Raw genomic sequence first — 23,968 nt, forward strand, 5'->3', positions numbered from 1 at the left:
AATAATTTTAACAATTAAGAAAGTGGGATTGAAATAGAAATTCTATGATTCAATTATATAATTATAATTGCATGAATTGATAATGATTATCATTATTAATACAGTAAATTAAAAAATGTATATGTCATTTTGAAAACATGATTTGGACATATAGCATACTGAAATTAACTGATATTAATAGTAGGGAAATGATTATTATTTAGTTTACAGTTTGTAATATTGTGCACACATATTATACAGCCCTTTACATAGCATATTTCAGTCCATACCCCAGTGGTGCTTACAATCTATATTGTGCTTATCAAACAACTCTTTTGGAGACTGTCTGTCAAGACTCCATTTATACCCCTTTGACACCAAAATCCCTGGTCAGACCCTGGTCTTTGAACACGGGAGTTTCCAGGGTTGGACCCAGCTTCATGCCCCATTTATACCCCTTTCACACCAGAAATGCAGAGACAAACCCGGGAATTCCATTCCTGGGACAAGCAGGGACATTCCCGGGTTGGGACCCATTCACACATGCTTTTGAAGCAGGGACAACCCAGGTCGGTACCTTTCATACCAAACCCGGGTTGACCCTGCATTTATCATTGAAAATTGCCTTTTTTAGGCCCACATTACATTATTGATTATTAAAAATTAGACACCAAACAGTTGTATTGTTTTAACCTTGTTTACTTCAAGAAAACAAATGAGAAGGCATATATAAAAGTATAAAACTTATAATAGTGCAAGATAAATACAAAAAATATAAAGGCACATTACACAAATCAAACAACCCCCCCACCCCCGCCCCCCACAATCATCAAACATCCCACTCCCACCCCGCCCCCCACAAGCATTAAACATCCCCCCCACCCCCACCCCCTAAACAGGACCTTATGAATCAGGCCAACTTTTTTGTAAACTTGAAAAGTGCTCGGCAAACATCGGTCGCCCATTGTAAACATCAAACCTGTAAAGTGCACAGGCATATAAAGTGCCCAACTATCAGCATATAAATAAAAAATAACACCCTAAAAACCCAACCTCCCCCCGCCCCCCTACCTACAAAAGTGCCCTTAAAGCAGCAATACTATTTCAAAATGAAATGTGCCCTTAAAACAGCAATACTATTTTAAAATGCCTATTGCAATTGCCTGTATACAGGGTATTCAGGCGAGGATGGTGGCGGGTTAGGAGGATCATAGTATGGACCTCTGGAATACGGCTGGTAGCTATGCTCAGGGGCAATAGGGCCTTGGCTAGCTGGGAGCGTGTTGTTACCCACAAAGCTTGGCAGGATGTGTTACAGGAACTGCTTCATAACTGCGTTATGAAGGTCTGCTGCAGCTCTCTTTCCGCCTCGATGAAACGGAGTTGCCGGGCATCCTCCTGTCACTGCATGTTGTTGTCCATGTCGCGCAGTTCTTCACAGAGCTCCCTGGTCATTTCCCGTGCTGCGAGCTCTACTTTGGTGGCTTTGCGCTTCCGCGGTGGAACTGTATATACTGCAATATAAAAGAAGGAGAAAAAGGCATAAGAAAAAGCAGTGGTGTGATCGTATGTGTTTGTGGCCTACTCCCACCTACACTTGATACACTCTGCGACACCAAACTTTGCAGTGGACGGTTATGGTGGCGTATAGTGCAGCATTACTGTGTATTGGAATGCAAGTGCTTAGGACATTCAAGCAAGGATAAATACTTACTATTGGTGCGCATCACAGGGAGAGCTTTCTTGGGTGTCGCTTTGGGTGTGGCGGGCACATCACTCTCTTGGATGGTTTCTACACTGGTGCCGCTTATGCTGTCATCTGCATGGTTAACGGAGGAGTTAATTGAGGAGTTTAAATCGGTGTCATCTGGGATTAGTATCGGTGATGTTGGCCCAAGTGATATTGGCCCAGATTGGGTACTGTCCATCGACTGATTATTGTCTTCATCAACCACCGATGAGAGAGTGACCGAGCTGGAGGTTACGGGGTCACTCAGCGCAGTGGCCAAAACATGCTTTGCACAGCTCATAAAAGACCCAATCTTGCCTTGCAGCCCCGCTCTTATTCCAATTGCGGTCATGTATGCGGTGGAATTGTTTCTTCAGCCCCTTCAACTTGATCACCACTTGCTGCTGGCTGCGGACGAAGCCCCGCGATGCCAGGGCCTTGGCAATGTTGTGGTATATCTGGGCATCCTTCACAGTGCCTGTAATCTGGCGCCGGATCTCCTCTTCCCCTCTGATGGCTAACAGCTCCCTCACCTCTTCATTCGTCCAAGACATGGCAGCCACACTTGCAAGGGTTAAAACCCACTTTGCCCGAGTTGCTTGCAGGGTTTAAAATGCACTTTGCCCACAGCAAGTGCACGCTGTATCTCCCTGCACGCTGTTTGCTGCCTCTGGGCATGTCTGGGAGCGTCCAGCACAACAGGAAGTTGCCCTGCTAGCAAATCAGCGTTAGCTGACATCAGCAGAGGCAACACGGGAAGCAGGGACATGTCCCTGCACCTTTCACACCAGCCAGTAGTCCGGGAAGGACCCGGGAGTAACCCTGGTACCTAGCCGGGTTGGATTGCTGGCAAATTAGCCCGGGATTTTGTCCCGGGAACCTTTCACACCAGAGCTAGTCCCGGGTTGTTCCCGGACTCAACCCGGGAATTTAGGCTGGTGTGAAAGGGGTATTACACAGCACTTCAACCTGGGTCGGACCTGGGCCTGCACCATTTACAATGAACCTGGGTCAGCCCTGCTTTTCCCTATGGATGACATTAAAAATGTCAATGATAGGACTGATAAACTGGCAGCCAACCTTCCCTCAATGATTAAAATTAAAAGACATGAAAGGTTAGCATTCAAAAATGTTGGTTTGTTTATTTTGCAAAATATTTTTTCATTCATTTCATTCAGCGCTCAAGCACACATAGCAGTATAAATGTGCAGCATCTTCCATGTGCTCCCCCAGTCCCCTTCCCCTGCAGCAGCAGACCGAGGGCCAGATTCTCTAAGCTTCAAAAGTGATAAAATTGAGAGTGATAAACAGCCAGCCAATCAGTTCCTGTCTGACATTTTTCAAACACAGTCTGTGACATGGCAGGTAGGAGCTGATTGGCTGGTTGTTTATCACTCTTCATTTTATCACTTTTGAAGCTTAGAGAATCTGGCCCTAAATCTCCCATGTGCTCCCCTGGGATACGGTCAGTTGGTCGACCTAAAGATGGTAGACAGTCATTAGGTCGACACCACTAGGTCAACATACTGCAAGGTCCACAGGGGTCTAGGTCGACATGGGACAAGGTCAACAGGTCATTAGGTCGACACAAGCATTAGGTCGACATGGTCTAGGTCAACAGTCAAAAGGTCGACATGTGGTTTTTCACTGTTTCATGCCCTAATATCCATTTGGGTAGTGATGGCTAACCTTGACACTCCAGATGTTGTTGAACTATACATCCCAGCATGCCCTGCTACAGTTTTACTATTTGGCCATGCTAAAACTGATGCAGGGCATGCTGGGATGTGTAGTTCAACAACAGCTGGAGTGTCAAGGTTAGCCATCACTGCACTAGGGCATGGTGGGAGAATAAAAGAGTGTGCCGAGTGCATGGAAACTTAAAACTGTGTCCATGTAGACTGTGTCGACATTAGGGTAAAAAAAACAGTGAAAACCCCCATATTGACCTTTTAACTGTTAACCTAGACCCCTGTCGACCATGCAGTATGTCGACCTAGTGGTGTCCACCTAATGACTGTCGACAATCTTTAGGTCGACCATACAATCCATACCCCTCCACCCAGCCCCCCCGCAAAAAGATCATAAATGATTTCTGTAGGTAGGGTATATAGCCCTAAAAAAAATGGAGTCACTGCAGTGGGAGGCACATCGTGCACCCTCCTCCTTTAAGCTCTTGGTCCCGCTACTGCCTGACAGTGCTGCTTCCTAGTGCCAGATAGGGTTGTGGCAGGTCCACCTGTGGAGTGCCAGATAGCAGCCTGTGTGCACTGTCCGCACTGGCTGCTGTCTTTTGCTACTGCAATGCACTGTGGAACGCATGGCACTGACTTACGGAAAGGCGTCCCGTGCTTCTGGTATCCTTTCAGTACTACCCGGATGTCCCAACCTGGGTTGGGACCATTTACACTGCTTAGACCCAGGTCCGACCAGTGTTCCACCCTGGTCAGGACCTGGGTAGGAGTCCAGTGTCAATGGACCTGGGTTGGTCCCTTTATTACACCAACACTGACATTGGTCCAACCTGGGTTTTTCCTCGGTGTAAAAGGGGTATTACTCTGATAGATGACCACAATTCACTTCTTGATTTTTAAAAACTTTTTGACGCAGATGTATTAAGCCTGAGATCAACTGGCTTAAAGTGGAGATAAAGTGGAATTTCAAACACAGCTGATTGGCTGGTGCATTATCTCCTTCTAAAGTACTTTAGCTCAACCTTATCTCCAGTGTATCTATCCACCAGGCTTAATACATCTTCCCCTTTGAGACTTACTGCTAAATCAGGATATTATATACAAACATACAAACAAGCAGAGAGAGTAAAATAATGTCTGGAACAGTATTCATGTATTTACTATTTGCAAGAAACACGGGCAGAATATTTGTCCTTAGGTGACTCTGTATACAACATATGCATTATTTATTATTTTTTACATATGTTCCAGAGTCTGATTTGTGTGAACCATGGCTATCATCCACAATCTATTCTTGTCTCAAGCAAGTGAAGTAATGTACTATTACTAAACAAAGGACAAGAGAAATTGAAAGAGACATTCTAAGTTTATAGCCAATGTCAAAGGTTATAGCGAATTTCAGCCAAAAGTTCTAGGCATAGATTGCAAGCAGAAAGAATACAAAACTTTTCAACTGCCATAGGACATAGGTTCTCAAACGCAGTCCTCGGGATTCCACACAGTTCATGTGTTTCAGATCTCCTCAGCGAGTAATCCAAATGTGAACTGTTTGGGGTCTTGAGGACCAAGTTTGGGAATAACTACAGTATATAACATAAAATTTGATTGTGAGTAAAGAACTTGAAAATCCCACAAGCCTTTCAACAGCTTTCTAATAGATTACTTGGACATTTTGGGGGCAAAGGCAAATTCTTTCTCAAATTGACAAAACCATGTGCACTGCAGGTGGGGCAGATGTAACACGTGCATAGAGAATTAGATTTGGGTGGGCTTTTACTTCAATGTGAGATCTATATTGCATGTTAAAAATAAAGCAGTCAGTATTTTCCCTGCACAGAAACAAAATAACTCATCCAAATCTAAATCTCTGTGCACAAGTTACATCTGCCCCCCTGCAGTGCACATGGTTTTGTCCATTTGAGAAGGAATTTGCCTCTGCGAGTGAACCAGAATAAGGGCCTTTGTTATAACACGAGTTCCCTCTCCAGTCACAGTAAAATTGCAATTGCCATTTTTTATAAAAAGAGCTCACTCCACTTCACATGTATCTTAATTTAAATAAGCATCAATTTAGTTATATTTGACTACTACGTTTCCAGACAGTATCGTTTCACAGACAACATTACAAAATAAATATAACTGAATTCTAGCACACAATAGAGACAAGCAGCTGTATATTGCCCCATTAGTGGTTGTGAAACACCAAAATAGAAACATACATTATAAGAAATGTGCAATAGAATAGTGCTACCCTCCAAAATAATCACATACAATCACCTTAAGGTACAATAAAGATGTGGTACATAACTTTCAATTGTTGCAGTTATAGTTGGAACTTAGCCACTTCTTATACTGGTATCACAATAGTAATGATGTTCCAGCCTGAAAAGATAATCTTTCCTCTGCCTTATGTATGTGAATCAATAGGGAGACTTCAAACAAATGAAACAACATAGCACTCCCAATAAATAGATGTTTTTAAAGCATAAAGGCAAATCTCCAAAGGCTAGCAGCAATGATAAACCCAACCCATGTCCTCTCTGGAATGATGGAAATCCATGAGGGTAAGGAGTACTGGAAACTGGCTTGGAAAAACCCTTATGTAATCGGATACAGTCGCCAATGGTAAGTAGCCACACTAAAGAGACCACAAGGAATTTAAAAACTTGTTTACAATATTAGGAAGGGCCTTGAAAATCACTCAATATCTGCCCATTTTAAAATGTTTCATAATAGCAAAGAATCTTTTATTAGTAAATGTTGGGGCATTCAGCCAATTTTACCTAAATGTAGGAGCAGAGATGTAGAAAATAGACTTTCAATATCTGAAATGAAGTGGATATTTGAACTCAAAATTTTAATCCCTAAAGGATTGAACACTGACTTTGAATTAAAATGTTTAAATATGTGTATGCTATTATAATCCTGCACCATGATGGTTTCTTTTGTTTGATATATCCCTTTTGATTCCCAAAAACAAGTGAGAGGGGACATTATTTTTTCAGGCTGGAACATCATTACCATTGTGACACCTGTATAAGAAGTGGCTAACTTCAGATTATAACTGAAACTATTGAATAATATATACATCTTTATTGCACCTTAAGGTGAATGTATATGAGCATTTTGGAGGGTAGCATTATTCTATTGCACATCGTTCTTATAATCTAAGTATCCAAGACGAATATGCAGTTGCAAAGAAAGTCAATTTCATTTTCTTATTAAATTCAATGGTTATGGATTGCAGATAATTCCTAGAAACTGAATGGGAATGTCCATGCTCCACAATTTAAAGTATCTATATTTTTGTTAACGAAGTATCACTCATAGCCTGGAGTACCTAGTATTTTATTTGTGGTGAGGTCATAATATCACAGTTACCAAACTGCTCAAATTAATGTGTAAGTCCCCAAGCTGTGCGGCACCCCAAAAAAACAGCATAAGCTACAAAGCCCAGTGAAAATACTATAGTTTTAATAGATGTAAGTGATAGGAAGCTGAAGAAAGTGAGAGAGAAAAAAAAATGTAATTAAAATATTAAAGAAATAGTGTTTAGCTACTGCTGCACTTGCCCTCTGACCTGTATCTACCCCTGTGCAGGCCTTCCCATAAGCTGCACAGTCCATTCAAGTTTGATACTGCCTTCCTGGTTCCAGTCCAGGTCCATAATCAGTATCATCCGATCCTGTTTCCAGATTCAGATCAAGTCCTGCCATTCTAATTTCAAACCCTTGTCTGCTTATTTTTCCTAAATTGTGTACTGAACCTAGTAATTTCTAGAGTGATATTGCAATACAGGTGAGTAACCCGTTAAGATGTCTACTGTTTCCCACTCTATTCTGTAATACCATATTTACACCAATAACCTTGCCATTAAGTCGAGTCAATATGTGAAAATAGGGTAAAGATACCTATAGTAATTGTCATTAACAACTGATTTAATATGGCGCTAATGGGACACTCTAAATATCATATGGAAGTCATCAGGATTCTATATGATAAGGCAGTCAGTAAGAACACCTGTATATTGTGTGGTTGTTTCTGCTGTGATCCTGCTCATAGTCATGTCTGGTACAGTTTTATATACAGTACCAGGCATAGCATACAGGCATGCAGTACCAGGCATAGCTATGAAGACAGCAGCTGCAGAGTTCTATTTGAACTCCTATTGTACAAACACAGTCTCAGGCTTGCTCCACGGGGGAAATTTACTAAGATGGGAGATCTATATCACATCGGATGTTGCTATGGGCAACCAATCAGAATCTACTTCTTATTTATTTATCACCTTGTAAACGGCAATAGATAGTCTCTGATTGGTTGGCCATAGCAACATTCCACGTGAAATAGATCTCCAATCTTAGTAAATTTCTCCCACAGCTATTACAAAGCAATTACCATTTTGTTTAATGGTAAATAAAATATTTTAGTTAATACAGACACTGAAAACAAACAGTTTTTACTTACACGATGGACTGCTTGGTGTTCTGGTGTCTATGTACTGATTGAAATTTAATAGGAATTCTGTATTATTATTAGATATTGGCAGATCAGTGCAGTATTCCCTGTTAAATTAGAGAATTACGTTAATTTCGCAGAGCTATATTTACATTTGAAGACTACAGTAGAAGGTAATATTCTATTTTTTCTTGGTTCATTCTTTAGAAATTGGAACACGTACGACAAAGAATTAATAAATCTTATGGGTTTAAATGAGGGATTCTGAGGCACTGAATAATCAGATCACTAATTGCAACGGTCCACTTATTAATATGAAGCCATCTGGAGGCAGAGTGATATGTCACATCAGTTAATTTAGTATAATTTCGCTCTGAAAATATTTCCTTTCAGTAACTATAATTTGTACTATTATTTGGAAAATGACATCTTTGTTACATCAAGTACTGGACATGTTGAAATTAAAGAGTGATTTGATATAAATAAAACATGAAAAGACAATAGGAAATCGATCAACCTTGGTGCTAAGTAAGTGGCGCCAACATCTTCAAAATACTCAGGCTTCAGAGTTTCAGAGTCTGCAAAATAATTAAATAAAAAATAATGTTAGAAAAGGAAAGCACACAAATTATTTTTCCTTTTGTTTCCTTCGCCTACAAACAGAAAACTATAGTAAAAAGCAGTTAAATATTTTTAGCCACATCTGACCTCCTGGCAGAACACATGGTAGAGTTAATAAAATATGCTGGGGTGCAGCTTAGTAAATCATTGATCATCTAATTTATATATTTAATTGATGTATTATAGTGTTATGCACATTTTAATTACGAAGAAAACCATTTCAAACTGCACCAGCAAATTTCATTAACAATGTCAATTTTGATATTTAACTTTTTCTTTTCACATGCTTTAAAATAAATGAAGAATGATTGACTAGATTCTAATTAAGTGTTCAGTTTTATACCTGGAAAAAATATTTCAAGCATCAAGCAGGAAGAACGGTCAAACACAAATGAAGAAAACATCAAATATGAATATAAAAGGTAAGTACAAACTAGTAAAATAAGCATAAAGGAAGTACTTGCCCTTTAATTTGCCCCTTTTGGCTGTGAGAATCCATCATATAGAGAAAGCAAGAGAATTGGAAAAACAGGGTAAAGGAAAAAGGGGTCACAAACAATATTTTATTCAATGAAGTTCTTGAATAAAGATATTGTGACGAGATCAAAAGTGTATTCAAGTACAGTTATAGACTGGAAAAAGAAAGACACATCACAATAGGAATGTACGCAAGAATTAATGTACCGGTAATTCCTTGCGCTTGCTGAAGGGATCTGCTGTGCAAGTCATACTTAGATAGTTGTATGTGTTAAACAAGTAATTCATAACTAATAAAAATAACAAGTGTACTATAATGATGGATGAAGAGCAGGATGAAAAACACTATAGGCCTTATGTAATACCCAGCAAGGTATAGGGAACTCTTGATTCAGGAATTCTGCCCTATGTTTTAAGTGGTTATAATTATAAAGCAAAAACAAGTGGCTTTGCCTTTTAAATTATTGCTGCTTGAAAAATACAGGCAGACTCACAAAAAACATGCACATGTCTGCATCTTGCAGGTAATTACTTAAGGCTCTATAATGGATTCTTAAGTGTGCATGGCATGTATACTGAGTGCATATAATGACAGCCAGATTAGGCAAATAGTCATTCTTATTTTCCAGCCAATAAAAGGCACTGCAAGGTAAAACCGCTCATAAACAATTACTTATTAAGAATTGGATTTGACTTCAGCATAGTTCAACTATTTTACTTGTGAACCACACACATACAGTATATTTGCAAAGAGATCCTTGAAATATCAGCAAGCAATGAATGACAATGATTCCATTGTTATACAACAGCTTTTTTGTAAGAACAACTTGAAAAATATGTTCATATTCTGTTTAGTAGAATATAAACTCAGTGCTTCTCAACCTGTGTGTGTAAGGCCAGTCACCAAGGGATCGAGAGACAGATACCTACGGAGCATATTTAGCACAATCTGTATCTCAAATGTGGATGGGATGTGATAAATTTACCCAAATCCACAATGCAATATTTGAATACATTGCAATGTTGTATTTATCATAATAACATATGCAGGGACAAAGCTTGCAAGAAAGCTCTATCCCTTTGAATACTCTAACTGCACTTCTCAAGGTTATTTTTCACAAAAAATAACCTGAGCTGCTGGCTACTACCCCCCCCCCCCCCCTCTCATCCTGTAACCTGCCTCCTCTTAACAAACCTCCTTCCCTCATCCTCGCCCTCTGCCTACACTTACCTGCAGCCAGGATTGATGATTAGTAATCTGGTGAGGTCAGCTGTAATTGATTCTTTGCTCCTGCTGTGACCCAAAAGTGATAAAGTGAGATGCTGGCTTTGCAACATCTGAGTTCAATTTACTGAACTGGGAGGTCACATCAGTCGCATAGCGATCAGCTAACCAGCTGCCCTCACCAATCACCAGTCCCTACGTGCAGGTGTTACATTTGCATTTTATTTTTACATGTCTATTTTTACATGTCTATTTTTACAGTCTGTTGTTTCACACATGCATGGATGATCCCTGGGCCAGGTCCAAGCTCTGATTTTACTGCCAGCAAGAGGGAAGGCGGAGCTAGAGCAAGGGAACAAGAGTGAAGTCTGTATAAAGCTACCAGGAGATGGTGTTAATATCATAGGTCTCCCTCCAGTATATTTTACAATTTCAGTTGAATAATATTGGGCAGATGGCATTTCCCATTACAAGCATGGGGAATTCGATCTGTACATTTGAGAGCTTAGAGGAGAATTTGTTGAATTCTCCTTCAACTGCCAATATTTTCATTTTGTGTTGCATACAGTAGACATGTTCGAGGGCAAGTGTTTGACTTAAAGGTTGAGTATCACTGCATTAGAATCATTGAGATCTTTTGGACTTTTATGAAAACACCAACATTATTAGATAAGTGATACACATACATTTAAATACTAGATATCAGTAACCCCATTACTTACATTTTGCTTGAGTTATTGTTTCTTCAAGTTTAGCTTTAATGTAATAAAAACTGTAGGATGGCAGCACCAACGCAAGACTATAAAATACAAAAACACCAGAATATTATAACTCCAAAGTTGAAGGCAATCTTAATGCAAAATACAGTATGTACATGAGCTAAAGTATTCAGTATACATGATCGGATACTGGAAGTCAGAAGACTGACATTGACATCCCGCTAAACAAAATCTTGGAGAATACTTACCCCCTAACCCTAATCCCATCTACCTACAGTCTAACCCTAACCCTCCCAACTAGTGCATAACCATAACCCTCTCCTGCCCCTAACCCTATCCTTCCCCCTTTGTGCCTAACCCCCTTTTTTTAGTGCCGAACGCTAACCCTCCAACTCTAACCTTAAATCTCCCCTAGTGCCTAAACCTAAATCTCCTCCCAGGCCTAATGCCATGACACCCTGCATACTTACAATCGGGATGCCGACAGTCGGGATTCTGGCCCTGATGTTATGGCCACAGGTCGGGAGGCTGGCACATGGATTTCAACTGCCGGCATTCCGATCGCTGTATCACAACTGCAAACCGTGCTAAAACTGCCAAAGGTCTGATTTTTGGCTATTGCACATATAAATACTGAAATATAATAATGATATATATATATATATATTCTCCGAAATAGAGTGTCACTCTGGAGTCTTGTTCAGAAAAGTGGAAAACTGGATTTTATTCCAAATTTTTGTTTAATCCAACATGTTCCGGGATTTATGCCCATCGTCAGCGATAAACACATTGTTATAAGTGCTTTGTAATTTACACGCATGAGAAACACCCCTCACCAATCCCACAAGTTCTATGTCATATGTGTTTAAACATTGACTTTTGACAAAAATAGTAAAAATTAAAAAAAAATAATAATTCTTTTGTCACTAATATATTCACAAAAATAGGATCCATACCTGTAAACTGCCTTGTAAAACATTCATTGTTTACTTTGATAACTCATTAAAAAAAAAGAAACAATGACCGGTTGCGGTTCAGTAATAACTTTGTAATCTGTATTTGAATGTTCTCAGATAATATAGAAATGTGAACTACAGTTGTGCACTAGAAAACAAAGGAAGCAATGACTTTTCACTACAACACTCTAAATGAAGTCATTAAGTTATGGCTGAAACTCACATAAGCAATTAACTTGAAGACAAAGGTCTGACCTGCAAAAATACAATTCTGGCAGTTTGCAAATTAAAGCTTGATTCAGAAGCTATTGAAAAATGTCAGACTACATCTGTTCTGAGTCAAACATCTTGTATGTTACTAGGTTCATTAAATCCCTTCCCCTCTGTGCACAGGTGGAGACATTTAAGTTAACTGAATCATTGAGCAAAAAGCTGTATTATACAACAGGAAAATGACTTTATCTTTAACAATAACCCTATATTTAGAGAAAAAATGGTTTTATCACAGTGGTGACAACACGAGAGCTGTTTCCAACTCAAATGCCAACTTGACGACTGTATTTAATTGTATTCTGATGTTTCTGAAATGCTATTAAAATCATGGTTAATAATAGTATACAAAAGAAATACTGGACAGTAACATTGACTATTGTTCTTCAGGAATGTACATTTGCCAAATGACTACATTTTTACAGTGTATGAGTATGACTGAATGCATGATATTATATTATGTGCATTAAATTTAGTGACACTACACAGTATATAGAGGCTATAGATCTACAATGATCAGATACATATCACTTGGGTTGCCATAAATCCCTTTAATAGGGGACACTTATGATTTACACAGATTCTGTGGCTGATTAAAACCAGGTAAAATATAGGCTTGAATTTAGCCATCCGTAGAACTTGTGTAAGTCATATGTGTCCCAGATTAAAGGGATATTCTGAAAACCCTACTTTTGACCCACAATGCAAGTTGTACATTCAGGGAATATATTTTATGCAGGTCTGTCAAGTAGAGAGAATATATGAAGGAGATAAAAAAAATAAATGCAGTTTTTCTTGCTGATGCATATAGTTAGGCATGCCTGCCTTCCCTCCCGGAATAGCCGGGAGGTTTAAGAAACTTGGGAGGACTTCCCGGCCCCTGGAAAGGTGGGCAAGTGCCCTACATCCCCCCGGACTCCCTGTACTCTCAATCAGCCAACGCTCTACAGGGCAGAAGTGGGCAGACTGTCAGAAGTAGGCAGACTGAGGGGTATCCAATAACACGACTCCTGCTACCGTAGCCCCACCCCCAATCATCCCATATTGTGAAAGGCCATGCCCCCTAAACACTAACTATGCTGGGAAATCTTAGAGGAGCCAGAAAAGTCAGAATTTAGTTAGGTAACTGACCATGCATAGGATCAATAAAATAACTGTGACAGTTGTCATTTAATAATTGTTTAATGTTTTAATAATTTATTATGTGCTCTCTTGGAACTTAAATCCTTTCATGTCCAACAGTCAATGTATTCGCTCACAACTCTTTTGGACAAATCTTTATTTAAGAATATACAGGATAAGTGAATCTATCTGTTAAATATGTTACACGTGGACACTTTGAGATTTTATTTTTTCACTTGCATCATGCTGTGTATTTTGCAGCTGCTGTACATTAATATATTTTCTAATTTTGGCTGCCGTACTTGATATCACTCAGTTATTTCCTTGTCTAAAGCAAGTCTAAGGACATGAAGCCCGTACTTAAACTAAGTCTGTGTCCTGTACATAATCATCTACAAATAAAGATGCCTTTTTGGCTTCTCTATTCATTTCCTGTACTATGTTAATTCACTTGTGTCCTCATCATTTCCTTTATTATTGCCAGATATTACAGAGAACACCCTAAATTATATAAAACGTTGTTATCACTATAATTTACCATAAGAAACTGCAATATAATCCATGGATGTGACACTGACCGTGAATGCACAAATCAGCACTACAAGATTAAGGACATTATTCAGGTCCGTTCGGCTGTGGGCTTTCGTTTGCTGGGGTCCGATGTTCTGCATATGAGCAGCTGCATTTCTGCGCATGTTCATATGCCAAATGCGTGCGGCCACAGTGAACAGACTGTTCGCTGGGTGCATGCACCCAACATTGCAGGCGGGGGTCGGCGAGCCGGGGTACTCACTGGGCGTTCCCATGGAAATGGCACCGGTGGCAGGCAGCTGACATCAGCTCACAACTTTATTGGAATTCCTATACCTTATAAAGGTGACATGCAAGGTGATTATATGCTATATACCAAATTAAAACATATGAAAAAGTCAATACCAATGTAAAGATATTTGGATGTAACTACTGTACCTGTAGTCTGTTCCATTCACTGGACCCCATGTGTAAGTTCTGTTTGCTTTGTCAATATACCTCTAGAAGACAGCAAATCAAATAATTTTGCAATAACTTACAGTTAAAGTTTAAACTTACAATGAAAGGATAAAGTGCAAATATGGAACAATGTTCTGCTATGATGTGCATTTGTTTACCGCCTCTGCCTGAATTAACCAATAAAGCTGCATGCAATAGAGATAGCAGGAGCTCTATTCATCTGGTCTTAGGAGATGTTTGTGTGGCTTTCTTCATAGACATATAGGGTGGAATGCAATGCCGGAGTTTGGCTGCAGTGCGCCGAGGGGGGGGGGGGAGCAGGTACTAATTACCCAGGCCCGGGCTTGCTGGAGGGGCCTTACGTGGGATCTGGTCTGACCCCCCCTTCTCCCTCCATACCTCCCGGGCAGCAGCACACACCTCTACAGCATGTGCTGTGTTGACAGCAGGCTGAGAATGCATGTCTCACTGACAGCGTAAGAGCTCATGCTGAGCCACACCTTCCATTATTAGGCCACGCCCCAAATTTTACCGGGGCCCGGCATACCTCTCGTGGCCAGCATCCCATACTGTGGGTATGCGTCCTCCCGACTTGTTCATACCCCCACTATCCACGTCAGCGTGTAGTTGACTTTATAAAGTGTAGCGAGCGCAGCGAGCCACCGCTCCCGAAGCGTGGCAAGTAGTGAGTCCCGCTAGGGGACGCAGAATACACATCAAGTAATCGGCGTCCCCTAGTGGGGCTCGCTGCACTTGCCACGCTTCGGGCTCGTTTTACACGTCCCCTTATGGGGCTTGCTGCGCTCACCATGCTTCAGGCTTGGTGGCTCGCTGTGCTCGCCACACTTTATAGAATCAACTCCAAGCCGATGTGGACAGTGGGGTATGAACAGTTCGGGTGGATGCGTACCGCGTCCCTTCGCCATGCTTTGGGCTGGCGTGGATAGTGTGGGTGTTTCAGGAACACATTCACATCTGTCATGTCAATGATCTTAATGCAATGCCCAGGTCATAGTCCCCATAGAAACCTCTCTGTGATACTTGCTGTGGATCCCTGTTCATACAGAAGGGGTAACTTAAGAAAACTTCAGTTATCACAGGATTTGATCTGCTTTGATAAACCAGTTTCAATTCTTACTCTTTTAGAGTGCAGGCATAAATATGTTGGTAAGGGATTTGGCGCTACACATGGTTAATCATAGATTTTTTATGTAATCTATGATTAACCTTGTATAGCGCCACATCCCTTACCAAAAAATCCTTTTTCACACTATCCAATTGGGACTCAAAGGAATAGCCCCTTTCGGGTAAGGGAAGGCAGCATAACATTAGGAAAAAGTACCCAGGACTTTGTTTACTTTAATCTTTTGTCCATAAATATGTTAGTGTTCTCATTACATGTATGATATACCATTGTTCTTTTCTTCTTTCACAACTGCGTATTGGTGAATACCCATGAGGTTCAGTCATCGGGAGCAACCATGTATCATTTTACTCATGATATGAGTACTATGCAGCCAACTATTTACAGTACAATAAATGTAATTTCCATTAGCTATTACCTCATCTTGAGATTTGACTAATGTTTGAAAAGTGCGTTCTCCAATCTCTCCATCTATCATTTTATTACGAATCTGCAACACACAGAAATAAAATTGATGAGCAGTTTTAGAAATCATTTATCCATAAATGAAATATTCATGCGCATTGTGGTTTTAGACACAGCATAAGTGTGTCACGTATGCAACGATGCGTGCGCATGCCGGCATGCATATGTATGTTTGTCGCACCTGTGGGCATTATTATAAGCTATATTAGGATATAGTTGCAGCCCAGAATGTCACAGGTGCAACTAGGCATGCCCGCATAAGAACATCCAAACCAAGATGCATATGGCTACAGCTGTATTTATTAATTTCAGGACTGCTCTTTGTTAAAACCTGAAATTCCACAGGTACACTGCAAATGAGGAAAAACTAGTAAAAAAAGATCTGGCTTATGCTGGATCAACTTAGCCAATCCGTTCCCATTTCTGTCAAGCATGTACCCTTGCTATACAATGGGTTTGTTTAGAACTAAATACTGCGCTGTGGGGCAGCCTGACCTGCACGGCAAGTGTGTCACCAAACACACTTCACATAGAACCACAACAGACAAGATACCGACAGTTTTTTCAGGCGCTCCTTCTTTGTATCCCTCGTTCACATGTATTTCAAAGGGTTATTCATGAAACATGTAAGGAAAAGACAGGAATATAGTGTAAAACCATAAAATATGAGATGAATGAATCCCAAAAGGTATATTTTAATGGGAACCGTACCCTATTAAATTGTCCACCAAACAAGTAGACAATATGCGCATGTGGTTAGTAAGTAGGAAACCAGGTCTTCAAATATGGTCCTCCTTATTCCTCCATATTTCTCCCGTGAGTAGAGAATATACAAAAAGATATCTCCATATGGTGAAATACCGTTTTAATGAAGACACAAAAATTTAAAACATTCAACATGAAATATGGGATAAATGTCTTGGACTCTCACCAGAATGAGATGTCTACTTGAACAAAAAGCAGACTCAAACAGCATAAGATGGTATTACTTCAGGCGTCCCTGGATGCTGCTGGATCTCCCGGTCCTGGTGGTCTGTCCAAAGCGCATAGATCCCCTCCGCCAACGCGTTTCAGACTTATTCTGTCCTTTATCAAGGCTTGGAGACATGTTGTCCTGCTAGGGTATTTATACCCAAACATATCACTTACAAAAATTGGCCTAATTCCAGACATAGACTACTAACCACTAGTGCAATCCTATATGTTCACATGAAGACATTTTAAAAATCCAAACCAGTTCTTGTGATAGCCGGCATTGAGTTCATGCTGAAATCAGCTGAGGTATCACCGGGTATCGCGCCGCTCCGGAACTTCCGTGCGTTCCACCGTCAGCGGAAGCCGGAAGTTATTGTGTTCCACTTGCCAGGATGTGTAGTAATGCGGTGCATCATCTGTGTACGTATTTCCGATCTCGCGATGACTTAGAACTCCGGACTTCCTACAACGCTGTGCGTGTCATCTTAATCAGAAGTCCCGAAAATTGATGCGTTCCACCGCCATTTTCTTGTTACCATAGTAGCGTTTACACGCCATATACGTAAATGTGGAAAGGAAACGGAGTAAGAATTAATATCTTAAAAACACATCATATAATGGTCGAGGGGTAAGGAAATAAATAAGACTGACATTTTATGATAAGAATATTACAATAATAAATATGATTTTATAAAAGGGGAAAATACGACATAAAATATATGGAGACAGTGAGCCGTCTTAAAAAATATTTAGCAGCAACAGAATTAAAAACACATAAACCTCTATAAAAACCACTTAAGCTCAAAGTCTTTATTCAGACCATTTGGCATGAGTGTTTTATATTGGTATATCATGTTCATTTCACACTTGGCTAATTTAGTGGCAATGTCTCCGCCCCTTTCTCCAGCGGTGATCTTTTTAAGGGCTGCGAAGTTTTTAATACATTTGGGGTCACAATTATGATTTTCCTTAAAGTGCAAAGAAAGTGCATGAATTTCCAGGCCTTTTTTAATATTACGGAGGTGTTCCCCCATCCTTATTTTTAAAGATCTGCTGGTACGGCCTATGTAAAACTTCTCACATGTACATTCAATCACATAAATAATGTTGACAGAATGACATGTGAGAAAGTCTCTAATATTGCACTTATGCCCATTTATGTTAAACTCTGTTAATTTATTGCCAAAATTATTAGATACACATCTGCATCCCAGGCAAGAACCGCATCTGAAAAAGCCCTTTGTGAGTATTGTGTCATTTTTGGGAGAACTTGGACACAGGCTTCTGGTCAATTTAGACTTCAGATTAGGAGCTCGTCTGAAAATGCATTTGGGTAAATCGGGCAACAGATTACCAATAATGGGGTCCCTTTTTAAAATGGGCCAGTGTTTTTTAACAATATTTCTGACTCTCCCATGTTGAGTTGTGTAGTCAGAAATAAATGACCATTTAAATGTTTCTGCCTGTGTAGTTGGTTGAGGTTGTTTCTTCTTTAATAATTCTTTTCGGTCGATGTTTTGAACTATCGTAATGGATTTTTCCAACTCCTGTTTGTTGTACCCACTAGACAAAAAGTTTTGTTTCATTTCCTCAACTTGCTGGTTAAAGACACCTGGCTCAGAGCAATTTCTTTTTAACCTTTTAAATTGTCCTATAGGTATTGAGTCGAGCCAGGTGTCCTGGTGACAACTGTCCCTATTGATATATGACCTAGAGTCAGTTTCCTTTACATAATTTTTGGTTTTGACCTTACCCTCCTCCACATAAATCTCAAGGTCAAGGAAACTGACCTTCTGTTTGCTGATTTCATATGTGAGCACGTTGTTACTATTTGTGTTTAAATAATCACAAAATTGATTTAAAACCTCTCTGTCTCCCTTCCATATAAATAAAATGTCGTCGATGTACCGACGCCATGACACCAGGCTCGCCCCAAACGGGTTGTTGTTAAACACGAACTCATCCTCCCATGTTCCCATGAAGAGATTCGCGTAGCTTGGGGCGAACCTGGTGCCCATGGCCGTACCTCGTTTCTGTATAAAAAAAATCACCCTTAAAAACAAAATAATTATTGTTTAAAATGAATGTGATACTTTCAATTAAAAATTCTTGTAATTGGTTCTCAAGATTTGAAGTGCGGAGTGCTTTTTTGGTTGCCTCTATACCCTGTGCGTGTTCAATAATAGTATAGAGTGAACTAACATCGGCAGTAATTAGATGAAAGTCCTCACTCCAATCAAACTCTTCTAAAAATTGAAGGACTTCAGTGGTGTCCTTCAAATGTGAACGATTTTTGAGTACAAGGGGTTGGAGGAAAGAATCAATAAAAAGCGATAAATTGGCTGTCAGGGACTCCACACCCGAAATTATGGGTCTCCCTGGTGGTTTAGTGGTGCTTTTGTGTACCTTGGGTAAGATATAAATTGTGGGAATAATTGGGTCTTCCACTTTTAAAAACTTATATTCTTTGTCAGATAAAGTGCTGTTTTTATGAAATTTATCCAAGGTATTTTTCAAAGCCAGGGACATTCTTTTTGTGGGATCTCCCCTCATTTTTTTGTATGTACTCTGATCGGCCAATTGCCTGTAAATTTCTGATTCATAATCTGCTTTATTAAAAATAACAATCCCCCCCCCCTTGTCGGCCGGTTTAATTATTAGGTTTTTTTCTTCCATTAGTTTCTTTATGGCCAATCTTTCCTTCTGAGATAAATTTGTTTTTTTCTTATCAGGTTTTTCTCCCAACTTCTGTAGGTCTTCCACTACTAAACTACCAAAGGTGTCAATAAAACAACCCTTTAAGTAAATGGGATAGAAAGTGGATTTGGGTCGGAAAGGTGTCTGTACCTCTTCTAGGCTATTTGAATCCCCATTTTTTTGTTCAAAGAACTTTTTTAAGGTCAATTTTCTCAGGAACTTCTGCACATCTACAAATATATTAAATTGATTGATTCCTGTGGCGGGACAAAAATTCAACCCCTTTTCTAAAAGAGACCTTTCTTCCTCCAACAGGAGGTGGTCACTTAAATTGAAAATTTTTACTTTTTCAATGGTTAAATTTGTCTCCTCCTCCATATTTTGTGAGATATGACCTGTATTTTTATGTTTTTCTTTTCTTTTTTGTTTGATCTTTTCTTTATGTTTTTTTAGACCTCCCCTCTTTCCCCTTCGTTTTGTGTGAGGTGGTGATCGAAATTCCCTCTTCTTTTTGCTAAAAAAGGGTAGGGGAATCCACCCTCTTTAAAGGGGAAAATCTATTCCTGGTTAGTACAGGTGAGTTTTTATATATAATTAGGGCCGGTCTTCTTCTTATTGGTGATTGTTGTTTATAATATTGTGGGGTCTCATAATTTCTTATGTGATAATCCCCATAATTCCTTGTTCTTTTTATGGGGGTTCTGACTCTTTCTCTACCCCGGAGGTGTTCCAAGGAATGGTCCCTCCTGTTATTTCTCCAATCCTGTCTATCCCTTCTTCTATTTTGATGATTGCTGTAGTTAGCCTGTGTAAATTTTCTATAAGGGTTTCTGCCTTTTTCCCTTATAATTTCTATTTGGGCTCTGCCCTGTTCTTTTTCTTTTATAATGATGACAGAGTTATCTTTATCCTGATTTTCTTTGGTATCCCTTTGAAATTTTTTTACTTTTCTATTAATTAGGATTTTTTCTGCTTTATTTATTCTGTTGCTAATTATCTCCTCCTGTTCTTTATAGAACTTTTGGTCGGAAAAGGGTTGGACGACATTTCTATACTCTTTGATTTCTCCATCCAAACTATTTAGATTTTCCTTTCTTTCCATAATAATTAGTTGCATTAATTCAACCGAACAATTTTTTAGAATATTGTCCCATTTTTTCTGGAACAATTCCGTGGGGGTGGTGTGGCTGATTTTTTTATCAATTTTTAAACCCCTGGGTACAAAATTCGCAGAAATATACTTCTCAAGGGTGGCCACTTCCCACCAAATTTTACTCTCTTTTAAGAGCGCTTTCTCCAGTTTAATTAATACATCATCTAAATTTTCAAAGGGATACCAAAGAAAATCAGGATAAAGATAACTCTGTCATCATTATAAAAGAAAAAGAACAGGGCAGAGCCCAAAGAGAAATTATAAGGGAAAAAGGCAGAAACCCTTATAGAAAATTTACACAGGCTAACTACAGCAATCATCAAAATAGAAGAAGGGATAGACAGGATTGGAGAAATAACAGGAGGGACCATTCCTTGGAACACCTCCGGGGTAGAGAAAGAGTCAGAACCCCCATAAAAAGAACAAGGAATTATGGGGATTATCACATAAGAAATTATGAGACCCCACAATATTATAAACAACAATCACCAATAAGAAGAAGACCGGCCCCAATTATATATAAAAACTCACCTGTACTAACCAGGAATAGATTTTCCCCTTTAAAGAGGGTGGATTCCCCCTACCCTTTTTTAGCAAAAAGAAGAGGGAATTTCGATCACCACCTCACACAAAACGAAGGGGAAAGAGGGGAGGTCTAAAAAAACATAAAGAAAAGATCAAACAAAAAAGAAAAGAAAAACGTAAAAATACAGGTCATATCTCACAAAATATGGAGGAGGAGACAAATGTAACCATTGAAAAAGTAAAAATTTTCAATTTAAGTGACCACCTCCTGTTGGAGGAAGAAAGGTCTCTTTTAGAAAAGGGGTTGAATTTTTGTCCCGCCACAGGAATCAATCAATTTAATATATTTGTAGATGTGCAGAAGTTCCTGAGAAAATTGACCTTAAAAAAGTTCTTTGAACAAAAAAATGGGGATTCAAATAGCCTAGAAGAGGTACAGACACCTTTCCGACCCAAATCCACTTTCTATCCCATTTACTTAAAGGGTTGTTTTATTGACACCTTTGGTAGTTTAGTAGTGGAAGACCTACAGAAGTTGGGAGAAAAACCTGATAAGAAAAAAACAAATTTATCTCAGAAGGAAAGATTGGCCATAAAGAAACTAATGGAAGAAAAAAACTTATAATTAAACCGGCCGACAAGGGGGGGGGGGGGGGATTGTAATTTTTAATAAAGCAGATTATGAATCAGAAATTTACAGGCAATTGGCCGATCAGAGTACATACAAAAAAATGAGGGGAGATCCCACAAAAAGAATGTCCCTGGCTTTGAAAAATACCTTGGATAAATTTCATAAAAACAGCACTTTATCTGACAAAGAATATAAGTTTTTAAATGTGGAAGACCCAATTATTCCCACAATTTATATCTTACCCAAGGTACACAAAAGCACCACTAAACCACCAGGGAGACCCATAATTTCGGGTGTGGAGTCCCTGACAGCCAATTTATCGCTTTTTATTGATTCTTTCCTCCAACCCCTTGTACTCAAAAATCGTTCACATTTGAAGGACACCACTGAAGTCCTTCAATTTTTAGAAGAGTTTGATTGGAGTGAGGACTTTCATCTAATTACTGCCGATGTTAGTTCACTCTATACTATTATTGAACACGCACAGGGTATAGAGGCAACCAAAAAAGCACTCCGCACTTCAAATCTTGAGAACCAATTACAAGAATTTTTAATTGAAAGTATCACATTCATTTTAAACAATAATTATTTTGTTTTTAAGGGTGATTTTTTTATACAGAAACGAGGTACGGCCATGGGCACCAGGTTCGCCCCAAGCTACGCGAATCTCTTCATGGGAACATGGGAGGATGAGTTCGTGTTTAACAACAACCCGTTTGGGGCGAGCCTGGTGTCATGGCGTCGGTACATCGACGACATTTTATTTATATGGAAGGGAGACAGAGAGGTTTTAAATCAATTTTGTGATTATTTAAACACAAATAGTAACAACATTGTGCTCACATATGAAATCAGCAAACAGAAGGTCAGTTTCCTTGACCTTGAGATTTATGTGGAGGAGGGTAAGGTCAAAACCAAAAATTATGTAAAGGAAACTGACTCTAGGTCATATATCAATAGGGACAGTTGTCACCAGGACTCCTGGCTCGACTCAATACCTATAGGACAATTTAAAAGGTTAAAAAGAAATTGCTCTGAGCCAGGTGTCTTTAACCAGCAAGTTGAGGAAATGAAACAAAACTTTTTGTCTAGTGGGTACAACAAACAGGAGTTGGAAAAATCCATTACGATAGTTCAAAACATCGACCGAAAAGAATTATTAAAGAAGAAACAACCTCAACCAACTACACAGGCAGAAACATTTAAATGGTCATTTATTTCTGACTACACAACTCAACATGGGAGAGTCAGAAATATTGTTAAAAAACACTGGCCCATTTTAAAAAGGGACCCCATTATTGGTAATCTGTTGCCCGATTTACCCAAATGCATTTTCAGACGAGCTCCTAATCTGAAGTCTAAATTGACCAGAAGCCTGTGTCCAAGTTCTCCCAAAAATGACACAATACTCACAAAGGGCTTTTTCAGATGCGGTTCTTGCCTGGGATGCAGATGTGTATCTAATAATTTTGGCAATAAATTAACAGAGTTTAACATAAATGGGCATAAGTGCAATATTAGAGACTTTCTCACATGTCATTCTGTCAACATTATTTATGTGATTGAATGTACATGTGAGAAGTTTTACATAGGCCGTACCAGCAGATCTTTAAAAATAAGGATGGGGGAACACCTCCGTAATATTAAAAAAGGCCTGGAAATTCATGCACTTTCTTTGCACTTTAAGGAAAATCATAATTGTGACCCCAAATGTATTAAAAACTTCGCAGCCCTTAAAAAGATCACCGCTGGAGAAAGGGGCGGAGACATTGCCACTAAATTAGCCAAGTGTGAAATGAACATGATATACCAATATAAAACACTCATGCCAAATGGTCTGAATAAAGACTTTGAGCTTAAGTGGTTTTTATAGAGGTTTATGTGTTTTTAATTCTGTTGCTGCTAAATATTTTTTAAGACGGCTCACTGTCTCCATATATTTTATGTCGTATTTTCCCCTTTTATAAAATCATATTTATTACTGTAATATTCTTATCATAAAATGTCAGTCTTATTTATTTCCTTACCCCTCGACCATTATATGATGTGTTTTTAAGATATTAATTCTTACTCCGTTTCCTTTCCACATTTACGTATATGGCGTGTAAACGCTACTATGGTAACAAGAAAATGGCGGT

At 39.2% G+C, this 23,968-nt stretch overlaps 1 protein-coding gene across 6 annotated transcripts in view; it reads right to left on the reverse strand.

The window, feature by feature from the left end:
* Nucleotides 1-23,968, reverse strand: part of CACNA2D1 (calcium voltage-gated channel auxiliary subunit alpha2delta 1) — a 657,865-nt gene that overhangs the window by 57,560 nt on the left and 576,337 nt on the right. For 4 of the 6 annotated variants that reach the window (XM_083183071.1, XM_083183070.1, XM_083183073.1 and 1 more), the window contains 6 exons: nt 15,803-15,874; nt 14,220-14,281; nt 10,906-10,982; nt 8,946-8,966; nt 8,378-8,438; nt 7,870-7,967 (listed from right to left, as the gene is read on the reverse strand). In XM_083183071.1, coding sequence (XP_083039197.1) covers nt 7,870-7,967; nt 8,378-8,438; nt 8,946-8,966; nt 10,906-10,982; nt 14,220-14,281; nt 15,803-15,874 — 391 coding nt within the window. The remainder of the gene's footprint in view (nt 1-7,869; nt 7,968-8,377; nt 8,439-8,945; nt 8,967-10,905; nt 10,983-14,219; nt 14,282-15,802; nt 15,875-23,968) is intronic. The other 2 variants (XM_083183072.1, XM_083183076.1) reach the window with 1 other exon arrangement.

The sequence above is a fragment of the Crinia signifera genome, chromosome 4 (genome assembly GCF_055691185.1).
Source record: "Crinia signifera chromosome 4, ASM5569118v1, whole genome shotgun sequence".
NCBI classification, from domain to species: Eukaryota; Metazoa; Chordata; class Amphibia; order Anura; family Myobatrachidae; genus Crinia; species Crinia signifera.